At 33.9% G+C, this 14,113-nt stretch overlaps 1 protein-coding gene across 5 annotated transcripts; it reads left to right on the plus strand.

The window, feature by feature from the left end:
- The first annotated feature begins 6,118 nt into the window (after positions 1–6,118).
- On the plus strand, positions 6,119–11,211 carry LOC103406214 (dof zinc finger protein DOF2.5-like). Of its 5 annotated transcripts, none has more exons than XM_070824256.1 (2): positions 6,119–6,239; positions 9,901–11,211. In XM_070824256.1, exon 2 carries the CDS (start codon positions 9,925–9,927, stop codon positions 10,735–10,737), a length of 813 nt encoding a protein of 270 aa, XP_070680357.1. In that variant the 5' UTR covers positions 6,119–6,239; positions 9,901–9,924; the 3' UTR covers positions 10,738–11,211. The 5 variants fall into 5 exon arrangements, with proteins under 5 accessions (XP_070680357.1, XP_070680356.1, XP_070680353.1 ...); XM_070824255.1 differs by lacking the exon at positions 6,119–6,239 and adding an exon at positions 9,087–9,221; XM_070824252.1 differs by lacking the exon at positions 6,119–6,239 and adding an exon at positions 9,169–9,323.
- The last annotated feature ends 2,902 nt before the right edge of the window (positions 11,212–14,113 follow it).

Here is a 14,113-nt window from a genome sequence, read left to right on the forward strand (position 1 = left end):
TAATGCCTAGACGTTTGAAAATTAAGAAAAGGGACCAAGACCTACTAACGCGCCCGTCTAGACCGCTTAGGCACCTGCCTAGCCCGCCTAGACACCTGCTTAGGTTGCGACTCACTTAGACAGTAAATAGATAACTTTCATTTTGCATTTTATTTTTTCAATAAATTATAAGAGACTTGTTGAATACTTAAATGAACACACATTATATGCTTGTTCCCACATTTTCATTATGTTCCAATAGCTCATAATAGATATGTCATTCTATTTTGTAGTTTATGATGAAATCATATATATATATTAAGTATAAACATACACTTGTTTACACGAAATATAATAAATTTAATTAAATCTGCCTAGACCCTAATCCGCCGTCTAACTAGTACCTAACGTCTTTTAGAACCTTGGTTTTGCACATGTTGTGATGTAGTAATTTTTGTTGAGACTTCTGGTTAGAATTTTCTTTATTGGAAGATCTATTTGTACCCCTTTGATTTCCTACAAAGAGTGGCATTTTCTAAAAAGGAGAGAATTTGAGCTAATTATTTATTATATTTCGATACTTCAGGGGATTGAATATAATTCAACTAGATCCAGATGCATGCATGTAAGTGTACCTGAAAAGATTGTGCACAAACTATTAACACATGCCATATTATATCTTTTATTTATACGAATATAGAAATAATTAGGAAGGAAAAACTAGAACTTTGGTGGGAATCAAGAGGCCAAGAGTTGGCCTTAACCTGAGGTCCTGAGTCAGGTAACAAATAAATAAAGAAAGAATTAAAGAAGAAGAAAACCAATAGTAGCTAGGGAATAAAATAAAGAGAACTTTAACGAAAAGCACCCGGTACTGTTCACTTTAACGAAAAACCACATTTTTACACTAAAAAGTCAATCCTGGTACTATTCACTTTACTCTTTATTTTGTCCTTATCATTAAAACTAAAAGTTTTCAAGCCCTTTTTATTAGTTTTCCTTAAAATAAATTGGTTCGCAATAAAGATGACAAATTTCCTAAAAATAATGCTGTTCTTTTTCACTCGACAGATACATTGACGGTGAAATGAAAGGAGAGAGAATCCTAACTCTTATTGCAAGTCCCCGTCAGTTCCATTCCATGCTTTTCACGTTGCCACTAATTTAATTTATCCATCAACTTTGTCTTTGATGTTTGATGTCACCTCCAACCACCAACCAAATCATCCAAATCTCCTTCTCCTGTTTGGAATGTAGTTCAAAATTATCCATTCATGAAAACTGACTCTTCACATTTCTTATTTTCTATTGTTTCCCCCCTTTCTTTTAGAGAGCTACTAAATCCATCCCATTGTTCTATTTTTCTACCCATATTTTAATAAAAATTTCAAAGACATATATATCACTTTAGGAAAAGACTTATAAATCCTTACATGTTTATCTCCCCCACCGCCTCTCCCTTCTCCATTCTCTCTCTTCTCGGCTTCTCCAACAACCGTTACATTGTTTCTTCCCCTCTCTATCTCAGAAACCAGTCTCAAATCATTCGAATCTCTCCCTCTCTTTCGACCTCCCTCTCTCTTCCCCAACCCAAATCTTATGTCACCTACAATCCAAATTGCAGCATTGAAAAAGCGGAACCTCTCCTCACCCAATATCCCTTTTTAACCTCTTTGTCTATTTATGATTTCTATTTGCTTCCACTGTCAATTTTGTATTCGAATTAATTTTGGAATTAATCAATTTTCGAGATAGGGTTCATTTTTATTTGAATAAAACAAGATTGGTTGTATTCGCATTTGACTCCAACAAAACCAATGACTATGTGGCTCTTAAGGTTGTAAATTTTCACCCTTTTTAATTTTTCACAAGATAAGTTAATTTCTGGGTTTGTTCAAAGATTTGCAATCTTGATTTTGGTGCAAAGTTAGTTCTTGGAGGTGTGGTGTTTAAATGTTATTTTAGGAATAACAGTGGGTGGGAAAATAAAATGTTAAGTTTTTAATTTTTTATGGTGGGTAGGATAATAAGGTGGGTGAGAAAATAAGACAATGAGATTGGTCTAACATCACTCTTCTTTTATTAAGAAAAGGATGGTTTGTCTTTCTTCTTCTTTTGCATGATAGTTAATAGAAAAGATATGGCATCAAGCAACATCTATGCATATATATATCTAATTAGCTATAGGACCATCTTCATCACAAACAAAAAAGACTAAATTAAGGCAATTAGCATAAATAGAGTATATATACACACAGATGCAGTTGGACAAGCTCTAGTTTACAAAATCAAAGGACTCACAATGGTCGACAATATACTCATACGATAATATCACATATCTTTAATGCTCTGCGCAATTGAGAGAGTCCAGACAAATAAAGGAACAAAAGGATGATTGCAAAAATAATTGTGTCAACTTCTACAAGATTTATCGTAATGAGAAATTTTTGTGTGTTTCGAGAACATGGTCTGGTACATCAAGTATTGTAATATAATTGGTTGATTTTTTTTTTTTTTAGTTTTCAAACAATTATATTATTATACTTAAAATACCGAACCGTGTATACCGAACCGTGTTCATCACGAAAAAATTTGTGGAAGGCTTTGCTTGCCATGGGACTTTCCTGAGTGACACTACAATCCAATCAAAATTCGTCAGGTGGCAAATCTTAGATATTATCTTTTATTATTCTTTTATATTTGAAACTTTCATAATTATATTTCCTATTAATTGATATACACCATAAGATTAATTTAAGATTTCATTTTCCTCTAATCTCTCTTGCCTTTTTCGTCCCAAATTTTCTCTGCCGGCTTCTTCCCCACTCTGTGCCTTTCATTCCTTCATAAGAACAATGGGTATATATAAGAGGAAAAAAAAAATGAAAAAGAGGAACATATATATATATATATATATATATATGTGTATGTATATGTATATATTCTAACATAGAACTGTTCCTCTTTTTCATTTTTTTTTCCCTCTTCTCATATATATATTAACACAGACTTCATGTGTAATAAAATTTGTCTGTTCCTCTTTTTTTTTTTTTTTTTTCATCTCTCTCATTATTCTTCCTCAGTTTTCTCTGCCGTGTGCAATCTTCTTCCCCTTCTTTGTTTTTTTTTTCATAAGAATATGGGGCAAAAACAATTAAGTCATCTTCTCCAACTTTCATGAAATGAAAAAAAAAAAAATTTCCAAACACATACTTCTTCTAATTTATTTATTTATTTATTTTTATTTTTACAAAAGCTGTTTATTATTTTTTATTTTTTAGGTATGGGCAAAATTTCATTGCCTAGCAACTTATCCTGTTTTATATATCTTTGAGTTGTAATTGTGTATTTATGTTTCTCCTATAAAGGATTAGAAAATTTTGTAGCAAACTCTAAATACAAACTTGCAGACTACTCCATACTATTGAGTTGATCTTTTCACAATCTATTGGCTATCCTTCACTTTATTTGGTAGAAGTACAATACTTTCACGAGTGCAATCTATTTGCACTTGACAGCTTGATTATCCATTTTTAACATGATGGCAGAAGTGGGAAAGATGATAAACTAAAGACTCCTACGGCAAAACATAAACGTACCGCATGGAAAATTGGGAAGTAAAGAAAAAAGGGGGAAAGAATAAAAAAAAAAACATTAAATTAGTCTCATGGTGTATATTAATTAGTAGGAAAAATAATATAAGATTTTTTTTAGTACAATAATATGAGAATTTTATATATAAAAGAATGATAAAAGATAATATTTAAGACTTACCACGTAACAAGTTTTGATTGGATTATAGTGTGGAAAATCAGTTTTGATTGGATCATAGTGTGCAAAATCAAGTGGCAAGTAAAGCTCCACACAAATTTGTCTCATTCAACGCACATTTAAAAATCTCTATATTGTAACATTCGCTTCTGCTAAGTTCAATTATGCACGTGAATACAAATGAGTTTTTTTTTTTTTTTTTGAACAAACGATATTATCTACACTAAAAGAAAATGGTGGGCTTAGCCTCATAATATGCTATCACTAATGTGGTTCAAATTCACCTTTGACGAAAATCAAATCTAAAATGTCACACCCAGCCCAGGCCCCCACCACATCTCGGGCTCGACTCCACCGTAACACGATATTGTCTGCTTTGGGCCCCGACCATGCCCTCACGATTTTGTTTATGAGAACTCACACGAGAACTTCCCAGTGGGTCGCCCATCATGGGATTGTTCTCGCCTGAACTCACTTAACTTCGGAGTTCCGATAGAACCCGAAGTCAGTGAGCTCCCAAAAAGCCTCGTACTAGGTAGAGATGAGAATATACATATAAGACTTACATGATCCACTTCCCTGGGTGATGTGGGATGTAACAATCCACCCCCCTTAGGGGCCCAACGTTCTCGTCGGCACATATCCGGCCAGGGATTGGCTTTGATACCAAATTGTCACATCCTGGGTTCGACTCCACCATAGTACGATCACGCCATCACGGTTTTGTTTCTGGGAACTCACGGGCTCTGACCACTCCATCACGGTTTTGTTTCTGGGAACTCACACGAGAACTTCCCAATGAGTCACCCATCATGGGATTACTCTCACGCGAACTAGCTTAATTTTGGAGTTCCAATGGAACCCGAAGCTAGTGAGCTCCCAAAAGGCCTCGTGCTAGGTAGAGATGAGAATATACATATAAGGCTTACATGATCCACTCCCATGGACGATGTGGGATGTAACATAAAACCTCTCACTTACAAGTGAAAAGAATGTCACTAAACCGTAATACTAAGTGGCGAATACAAGTGAGTTTTGACCATTAATAAAATGTATGTAGATCATACTATAACCTGTATTTTAAAATTATTCACATACGCACAAAGACTGATGATAACATATTTATGGTAGGTATATATATTAAATTTTAACTGGTTTCCTAAAATTTATATTTTCCTTGAACAAGAATTACCCAACCCGCGCATGTAAAAAAAATGTTAATTTATATTATCTTCTTTTTTTTTTTATTTGATTTGTGAAATTGATTAGGATATGTTATTGATCCGATCCCCATCAATCATGACCTCCCATTTTCTACAAGAAAAGATAAACTTTAAAAGGCGTAATAATTAGGTTCATGTTAGAGCATCTTCAAATGTACCAATTACTTTGACAAAAATAAAAAATAAAAAGAAATGTGCCAATTACGAATTTGTTAATCTCTACTAATTAATTAAACTTTATTTGTCAACCAATAGAGAGTGAAAAGATAAATTAGTCTTCTATCACTTAAAAAAATGATGGGCAATAATGTAATTTCACAGGTATAAATTTTACTGTTTTTTATTGAAGCCTCACCTACATGTGATGTTAAAATACCTTCAATATTAAAATAAAAATAAAAAATTAAAACCAAAAACAAAATCCTCCCACTTCTCCCACGGTCTCTCTCTTCCTCTCTTCTCATTTTCTAAAAAAATGTGTTCATACACACAAAATGTGTAGGCAAATGCTAGTTAATAGTAACTAAAACTAATTTAGCGCCAAATTAACTTATGTATCTAAAAAATCACTATAATATTTTGTTATTGTTATAACTTGTTATTTAAGTGTAATTGTGTAAATCTTATGTTAGATTGATTCTAATTATTTTTTTCCAATTATGACTTGTATTTCTTAGAGAATAATGAGTTCTTCCCTCCTTTTTTCATCCCTTATTCCTATAAATAAAAGCATTGCGTAAGGGGAATACCATATCATTTACACAATCTTACAAATACATCTCTCTCTATATTTTCTCTGTGCCGCCGGCTCATTTTTCCTGTCAATTAAATAAAAGCCACAACAGTTATTTAAAAATTCAACCCCTTAATATTTTATTAATTTGACCAATAAAAAAAAGAAAGAAAAAACCACCGGTTCTACCAATTTCTAGAACCACTGGTTCTTTTCTCTCTTCCCTTCTCCCTTTCTCTTTCCTTTCCTTGCCTCGTCCTTTTTCGCCTTCTTCCTTATGATCTCTCGATCTCTTTCTCCCTGATCCTCCATCACAGACGCCAGAGCGCCGCGCCAAACGAGTTCCAAATACGGTCTTGCCAGACGGCAACCTATTCCTCACCAACTCCGGCTTCGAGACCCATCCTCGCATAATTTCATCCCAGACCCGTGTAGCTGCATGCCCGTCATCGCTTCTACAATCACCCCACCACGGTAGCAAACATGCAGAAGGAGAGAGAAAACATTGAATTTATAACTTTTAATGTTTAGCGGTACTTTACTTTCTCTATCCTCGTTACATCTAGCTAGTCCCTGTTCATCGCTAAAATTTCTGTTAGTAGTTAGTCTGTTGGACTTAAGTTCTCGTTACATCTAGCTAGTCCCTGTCCATTGCTGAAATTTCTGTTAAAGTAGTTAGTCTGTCGGACTTAAGTTCTCGTTACATCTAGCTAGTCCCTGTTCATCGCTGAAATTTCTGTTATAGTAGTTAGTCTGTTGGACTTAGTGTTCGTCGGTTTTTGCTACATTTTGATTTTGTGTTAAAGTATCCAAACAAGCTCATTTAGCTAGTTTTTTTTAGAGATGCTCTTTGATACGGTAGCTATAACACTATTCAAGCTCATAATTACATCTCATTCTAAAAACTGCAAGAAAGAAAGTGGGTTCCAATTCAATAATTATCTTTGACGCATTGTCGCTGCACTTCAGAACTACAAGTTTAAAATAGGAACAACAAAAATAAGCTAATTCGACTTTGAAACAACGTACGTAAAGTGTTAAAATATAATCTTCGAAAAATTGTTTTAGTCACGAAGTGTAAGTATTATGTAAAGAGACAAAGATATAGAGGCAAATACAAGAGGTACGTAGTTCATTTTAAGTTGGGCTAGGTCCACAAAAGTAGAGAAGTTATCATTAGTAATGTATTGTTTACATAATATAAAGGTTCAAGCATAATCATCATTAGTAAGCTCTAATAATGAATTAAGTATAATAATGTCGTTAGGGTTTAATTGGAGGAGAATGGTCGCCTTTTATAGTTAAGGAGAGTCGCATGCTTCCGTCCGCGGTCAGGAAGGGACTTTAGGAGCTTTATTTGATGTTGACACATGTCACGTTATGATTGGCCTCCTGTTGGAGAGAAACTCTTGTATTTCGGCATGAGTGTCTCAATACGGATCCTTCAATAGGTCTTTGAAAGTATAAAATTGACTAGTGCTCGATAATCTCGAGAATGATAAAATATATGATACAAACAAAACAAATATATCTCAAAATTTTAAATTCTCGATGTATATTGTTTTGGTGAAATCAACAAAGAAAATTTGAGCATACGATCTTCTACTTTATTTATGGCCTGTAGATCAACCTTGTTACTACCGTGAAAGCAATTCTTAATTGATCGGCTACTGCTGAAGATATATTAGATTCGAACATCGTCCGACAAAAAGTATTATATCTTGTTTTATGAATGAACAATTATTTATAGTTAGTGACATTAGACGTCACTAACTATAAAGGAGGAGGGGGAGGGCGTCAGGTAGTCGACAGCCGGCACTCCATGATCACGTCGAATCCTTATGAAACACTATTATGAAGTAAAATCTAAAAAGTAACATATGAAACGAGAGATTCTTTTTTATCGTTAGTGACATTAGACGTCAGCTTCTAATATACGAATAGTGTACTATTTGAATACATAATAATTAGTACTATTTGAATACATAATAATTATTTGTACTATCAAGGTGTACCTGGACAAACTATTAGTTTCAAGAGAGTTAATATTGTATAAAACACACCATACAAACCCTAGACGCATGGTTTTGTTCATAAACCCTAGTTGAGGACGCAGTGGGATATTAACTTTGGTTGGGTTGGACTGGACCTAATAGGAAGGAAAAGACTGAAGAGAGCGCCCATTTGTGGCAATCTGAAATCTGAAAAAGCAAGAGGCAGTGGGAATTTGAGTCCTTTGGGTTTGGCTGTTTCGAACACATTCAAATATCAGACTGCATGTCACTGCGTGTCACCATCACGTAAAAGAAATGCCCACACCCACACCAAGACTTACTCTCTGTTATCATGTATTCAAATTTTCTTTTTCTACCGCGCACTATTTGGGTCCCGCTCATTGTCCCGTTTGTCGCCTATTGTCGGCTCTCCTAATCTTTCATTCCTTCCTCCTTACTCTTTCAAAATTTTCATTTTCCACTTAATTAATTAGTCTCCAAAGTTGATAATTATCTGTTTAGCCAAGGAAGTTCATAATTATTTTACTTTAATTACTCAACTACGACTAATTGTTTATTTGAATGAGAATATGCGGGTTTTTATCTCACTTACTGCTCAGCTATAGGGTTTTTGAGCACGCCTAAATCGACTTAACTAATAGAGGTTTAAATGATTAGTTTTATTCGATAAATTTATACATAGGGTAGTAACTATTCATAGTAGCTATTCACACATCCTTTTTGTTCATGGATTTTTTTTAATTCCTTTGACATAACGGTCAGAAATTAAGAAGTGTATGAGGAGTAAAAATAAGTATGTGGATAACATCACCCGATACATAAATTAATTTTTATCAATATTTAATTGGTCTGAACCTCCATCAGATTTACGTAAAAAAAGATGCTTTATCAAAAAAGAAGAAGTTAATTTGTTCCTTTTTCTGTTTTTGAACAGGAAAAAGGTTGAGAAGAGTCGGCTTAATCATCTAAATTACTAATGAATGCATCTGGTTCTTGGTAGGTAATTATTCCTGGGGACATTCTATAGGGATCAAAGTCGACTACGAGAAAAATCTTGACATATATATTTAATCATACCGGGGAGGTTTTAAGCAATTTAATTCAAAACTTTGGATGAACCAAAAGAACCAGTAATCTCTGCTCATGTATGTTCCTTTGAAAACATCATAAAAGAGATGAAGAGCAAGAATCAAGACTTTGGCATTATGAGGTCAATAAAGAGAAACCCACTATCACTACGTACACTCATGATTCCACAAAAGATGAATAAAAACGAATTTTCTAAGCAAAACCAGACAAAAATCCCACATAGAATAACACAAACAGCACTATGCAGTGACATTTTAGGGGGTATAGTCAAAACAAGGACATTTCTTTATTTTTCCCCTCATCGTCAGAGTCATAAAGTAAGCCAATGCATAAAGCAATAAGCACACACACGATCTAAAAGACAATCTAAAACATTCTTTCTTCCACTAAGAGCAGCTGCAGACAAAGAAGGTGAACACTTTCTCCTTTTCTCTCTCTCTCTTACTGAAGTCATCAGCTTCCTTTCTTCCCCTTTTCTCTTCTGAATTCATGGATACTGCTCAATGGCTGCAGGTGGGTGGGTTTATAATTTTTCATCTCATGTATTCTTTTTCCTTTCTTTAATGTATTAGTTCTATGAGCCCAAAATTTATTAATCTAGGTTAGATTCAAGGCCAAACATAGATCAATCTCCAAGGTGTTTGAAACATATATATAATTACTGTGTGGGGTACTTTAATTCATAATTTCTTACTTCTAGCTATATATGAGACGATGTTCATCAAGGCAACTGAAAGTTTCATGATACTTGGATTTCTTTTATCCAAAGATAAAAGGTTATTTTGTTCTTTGTACATGAAAGCTCAACTTTTTTCTTTCTTTCACATGTGATAACCGATAAAGGAATTAAAAAGGAAGTACTTGTTGCTATTATTTGTAGTTTTTGTTTTTAATTTTTATTTATTTTTTCAATATGATTCTTCCCCAACTACTAAAAAAGCTGATATAGGTAGCTACTTATTATGATGATCTATCTCTTTAATCTGTTTATTTAGATTTCTAGATCTGTGTGCATTTGTAGGATATATTGATCGTTTTGCTTAATTTTTCATTAAAATGAATTAGGGCTCTTAATTTTGATTATAATTAGGGAAGTGGAGAACCGGAGAAGCCCATGGAAGATCATGATATGGGATCCAATGGATGCACAAGGTCAGTGTTGGAGAAAAGGGCAAGACCTCAAGAGCAATTGAATTGTCCAAGGTGCAATTCAACCAACACCAAGTTTTGTTACTACAACAACTACAGCCTCACTCAACCAAGGTACTTTTGCAAGACATGCAGAAGGTATTGGACTGAAGGTGGAACTCTCAGAAATGTCCCAGTTGGAGGAGGTTCAAGGAAGAACAAGAAATCCACATCCTCATCGGTATCGTCAAAGATTACTATTCCTGATCTTAACCCACCAACAACTCTTTCACACTTTTCATCATCTCACCAAAACCCTAGGGTTACCCATGAAGGCCAAGATCTTAACCTAGGTTTTAATGCTATAGATGCACATTACCATGGTACTACAATGGAAAACAACAATAGTACTAATTCCTCATCAACTCCTAATCTTTCAGCTATGGAGCTTCTTAGGACTGGCATTGCTTCTAGAGGTGTGAATTCATACATACCAACCCAGAATATGCCTGATCATCATTCAAACACACTCTATCCACCATCATCAGCTGGGTTCTCACTACAAGAATACAAACCAACAAACCTTGGTTTTTGTGTTGATGGGCTTGGAAATAGGTATGGGGGGGATGATCATGGGACTGTTAATGGTGGAAGGATCTTGTTTCCATTTGGGGATCATCATTTGAAACAGATTTCAAGCACTGCAGCTCATCATGAAGTACTTGATCATCATCAGAACAAGGGGCAAGGGAATCCAACTGGGTATTGGAATGGTTTATTAGGTGGAGGCTCATGGTGATGATTAAACAAGTGAAGGATCAGAAGAGGGAAAAGACAAGAAGAAAGAAAGAGAGTGTATTTTTCACTTTTAACTTCTTCCTTTTTTTTTCTTTGCCATTTAAAAGTTGGGTTACTTATTTGAAGTTGTTCAGAACTAACATATAGGATAAAATGTGGTTTCTAATTATATATATATATATATATATATATATATATATATATATATATTATTCCTCTCTTTTCTTACTTTGGATTGGCTTTCTACATGAGGCTTTTGTAAATTCAGTACTTGATACTGAGTAGGGGATAGAAGAATAAATGAATGTAAGGCTCTTGGAAACATGACATGCATTCATGCATTCTTCTATCAAATCGAGGACATGCATTTGATGCACTTGTTGTATGATTTTACAGACTTGTTGATCTCTTGTTTGCTCACTTGTTTCCCCTTTTGTCTATGAACTAAATTGAATTAAAAAAATTTCTTTTCATATTTTCTTGAGATTGTTTTTGTTACGTAATAATGTTGAATAGTTTACTCAATTCTCCATCTTTTTATAAAAATTTGTTTGAGGTTATTTTTGTCATGTGATAATGCTGATTAGCATTATGTACTAAGCTCCTTTTATAAAAAATTGTTTGTTACCTAACAATGTGTACATAAATGTGCCCAAAATCAAGAATATTTCTTAAACACATACTATGTTTCAAATGGATTGGTTTATTTCGTAAGGAGCAAGAGCAACTCCACACATATTTTTCTCCATGCACACAAGAATAAGGCAGGCATGAGGTATCAAGGTTGACGTCTTATCTTTTACACAACTGAGATTCTTCCAGCTATGAAAGCATTTCGTTAGATAACAAATTAAAATGATGAAGGCCTACCTTTAATATTACCTTTAAACTTTAAAGCAAACAAATAATATATCAATATTATTCTATTAACAATTAAACTCACTAATTTGATCTAATTCAATTATTAAAGTATTAGAACCGATCGAGCACTAGTATAGTGGCGATAAACCCAATACACATTCTTTTGCACAGTAGTATATGTTCTTACTTTAGGGTTTCTTAGACACAAGTCACACAACACCACCAAACTAATAAGCAATAAACTACAAAGATTAACAATTTTAAAATAATTACCTGCCTCAACCAAAAGCAAACCTAATCAATTTGTTGACACACACACCTGGCCGCTGATCGGTTTTAGAAGACTCCTTCCATGAAAGATCATCATGCCTTTCTATAAAAAAACATTGATAAAATCAAAAGGAAAATCCCCACAAAGCCCACCCATCATCTCTTATATATTTTGGTTTTAGGGTACGCAAAATGGGACCACTCAAACATTCCTTCTGGTTTAGTGGGTTCAGAAAAAGCGTGTCGATAAACTATTTTCTCCACCAACTCAGAGTCCATTTAGCATCTTAATTTGGTGATTTCGAACGTTAACCGTGTTAGGAATTAATTCTGTTTTAGGTAAATATTGTTGGTGTTACATATGATGCGAGTAAGAATATCTGATTAGCAAACTAATAAGTAGAGAAAGAAGGTTCACCACCCTATGACTCTGAAGTGATCACTGAAGTCAAACCCACTCACCCTAGCTAATGACCTAATTAAGGTTTAAGGCATCTAAACCTCACTGGTTTATATTTAGGCTCGCCTAGCTACTCTCCATTCTTTCAAGTGTCCACTAGCTTTTCTAAATGGAGGTGCCATTTGTAACAACAACGATGGCTATAGAGGCTGCCCAACCTAGATGCATCCACTACGCACTAGGAATTTAAGTGTGCATGATTATTGATCTATTTTATTATGGATTAGTGATTTTTTTTTTAATTGTAAGTGAGAAATTTAAATTCGGCGACCGCGGGTATGACGAGCTCAACATCAAATTATTATAACGGATCATTGTGTGGCTTGATTCAAATCTCTCATCTATTACTTTAAATGTATCAATGTTTCAAAGAAAGAAAAACAAAAGTTCCTGTTGAAGACTTGAAGTCATCATTGCGTTGTAATTGTACCTCAATTTAGGGGTTGCTCAAAATCCAATTAAATTCATCCAAAATGTCCGATTCCATCTAAAACCGAAATTATTGGTCTAAGTGATAGTTCCATTTAAATCCATCCAAATTGACCGATTTTAGTCCAATTCTATCCAATTTTGATCAATTTTGGCAAATTTGATTGGAACCCTAAACTTCGATCTCCTAAACTCCAAACTAAACAATTGAATTACTTATTATATATTATAATCCAAATTTAGTTGCTTTCCTTTTCTTTTGTTTTTAAATCTTCTTCCATACAAGCATATGGACTTGAACAAACTATGAATAACTATATATATGTTTATTATATATAATAAAGCCAAAACTCTTTTCTTTGGCATTTAAATTTTATTAGACATTAGCTGCAAGTGGAAGGAAAAAAACTAAAGAGAGCATGAGAAGATAAGTTATTGAGGGATTCCATGGAATCTTGATGCAAATGTTTATTTATCCTAGTCGTTCTTGTACCAGATTTGTGTTTTCCTGTCTTTTGACAAAGTCTGTTTGTTTGTTTCGATTACATCTATCTCATCAGATTTGGCTCCATGGTGGATATGTCTTCCTTGACTAGATCTATGGTTAGGCATCATTGCCTTTTTAGATCTGTGGTGGATTCGCCCTGGTTAGCACGAGGTTGTTGTCGCTCTGTCTCAGAGTGGTGAAGTTGTCGATGGTGCTTAGGGCTGGTTTGGTATTGCTGTGCTTTAAAAAAAAACTGTTGTGAGAATAAGCGGATGTGCTGTGAGAATAAACGGCTGTAAAATAAAGCCAGTAGAGTGTTTGGTAAACTTTTTTGTAAAAGTGCTTTTGGAAAAAAAAGTGTTTGGTAAACTTTTATGTAAAACAGCTGACTGTGTGAAATGACCAAAAAGGGTATAATACTATATGTGCTATTAATTTAATTTTCTTAACAAATAAAAGTGAATTATTAAATATACTTTATTTAAAAAAAAAGAAATATTTATAAACTTTATCTTAAATATTAATTAGTATGACAAACTACTTCAATTGAAATATTTTAGACTGAATAGCTAGGATTCATTAGTACAATATTGTTAATGTACTTGAAAGTAGTCTAATTAGATGCATTCATCAAACTTGTTGCTATTCTATTTCTTAATGCTTCTATCTCATGGAATCCTTCAACTTGATAATTTTGGTATTCATCATCATCATCATCACTACTATCGCTCTCTTCACAATAGTCCTTGGGGTCATCAAAATGACGATCACTTTTAGAATACCTCCGTATGTAGTTATGAAGAGCCATTGTAGCAATGACAATCTTCACTTGCCTATTGAACGGGTAATTAGGCATATTCCTTAAAATTG

The sequence above is a fragment of the Malus domestica genome, chromosome 01 (assembly GCF_042453785.1).
Source record: "Malus domestica chromosome 01, GDT2T_hap1".
NCBI lineage: Eukaryota > Viridiplantae > Streptophyta > Magnoliopsida > Rosales > Rosaceae > Malus > Malus domestica.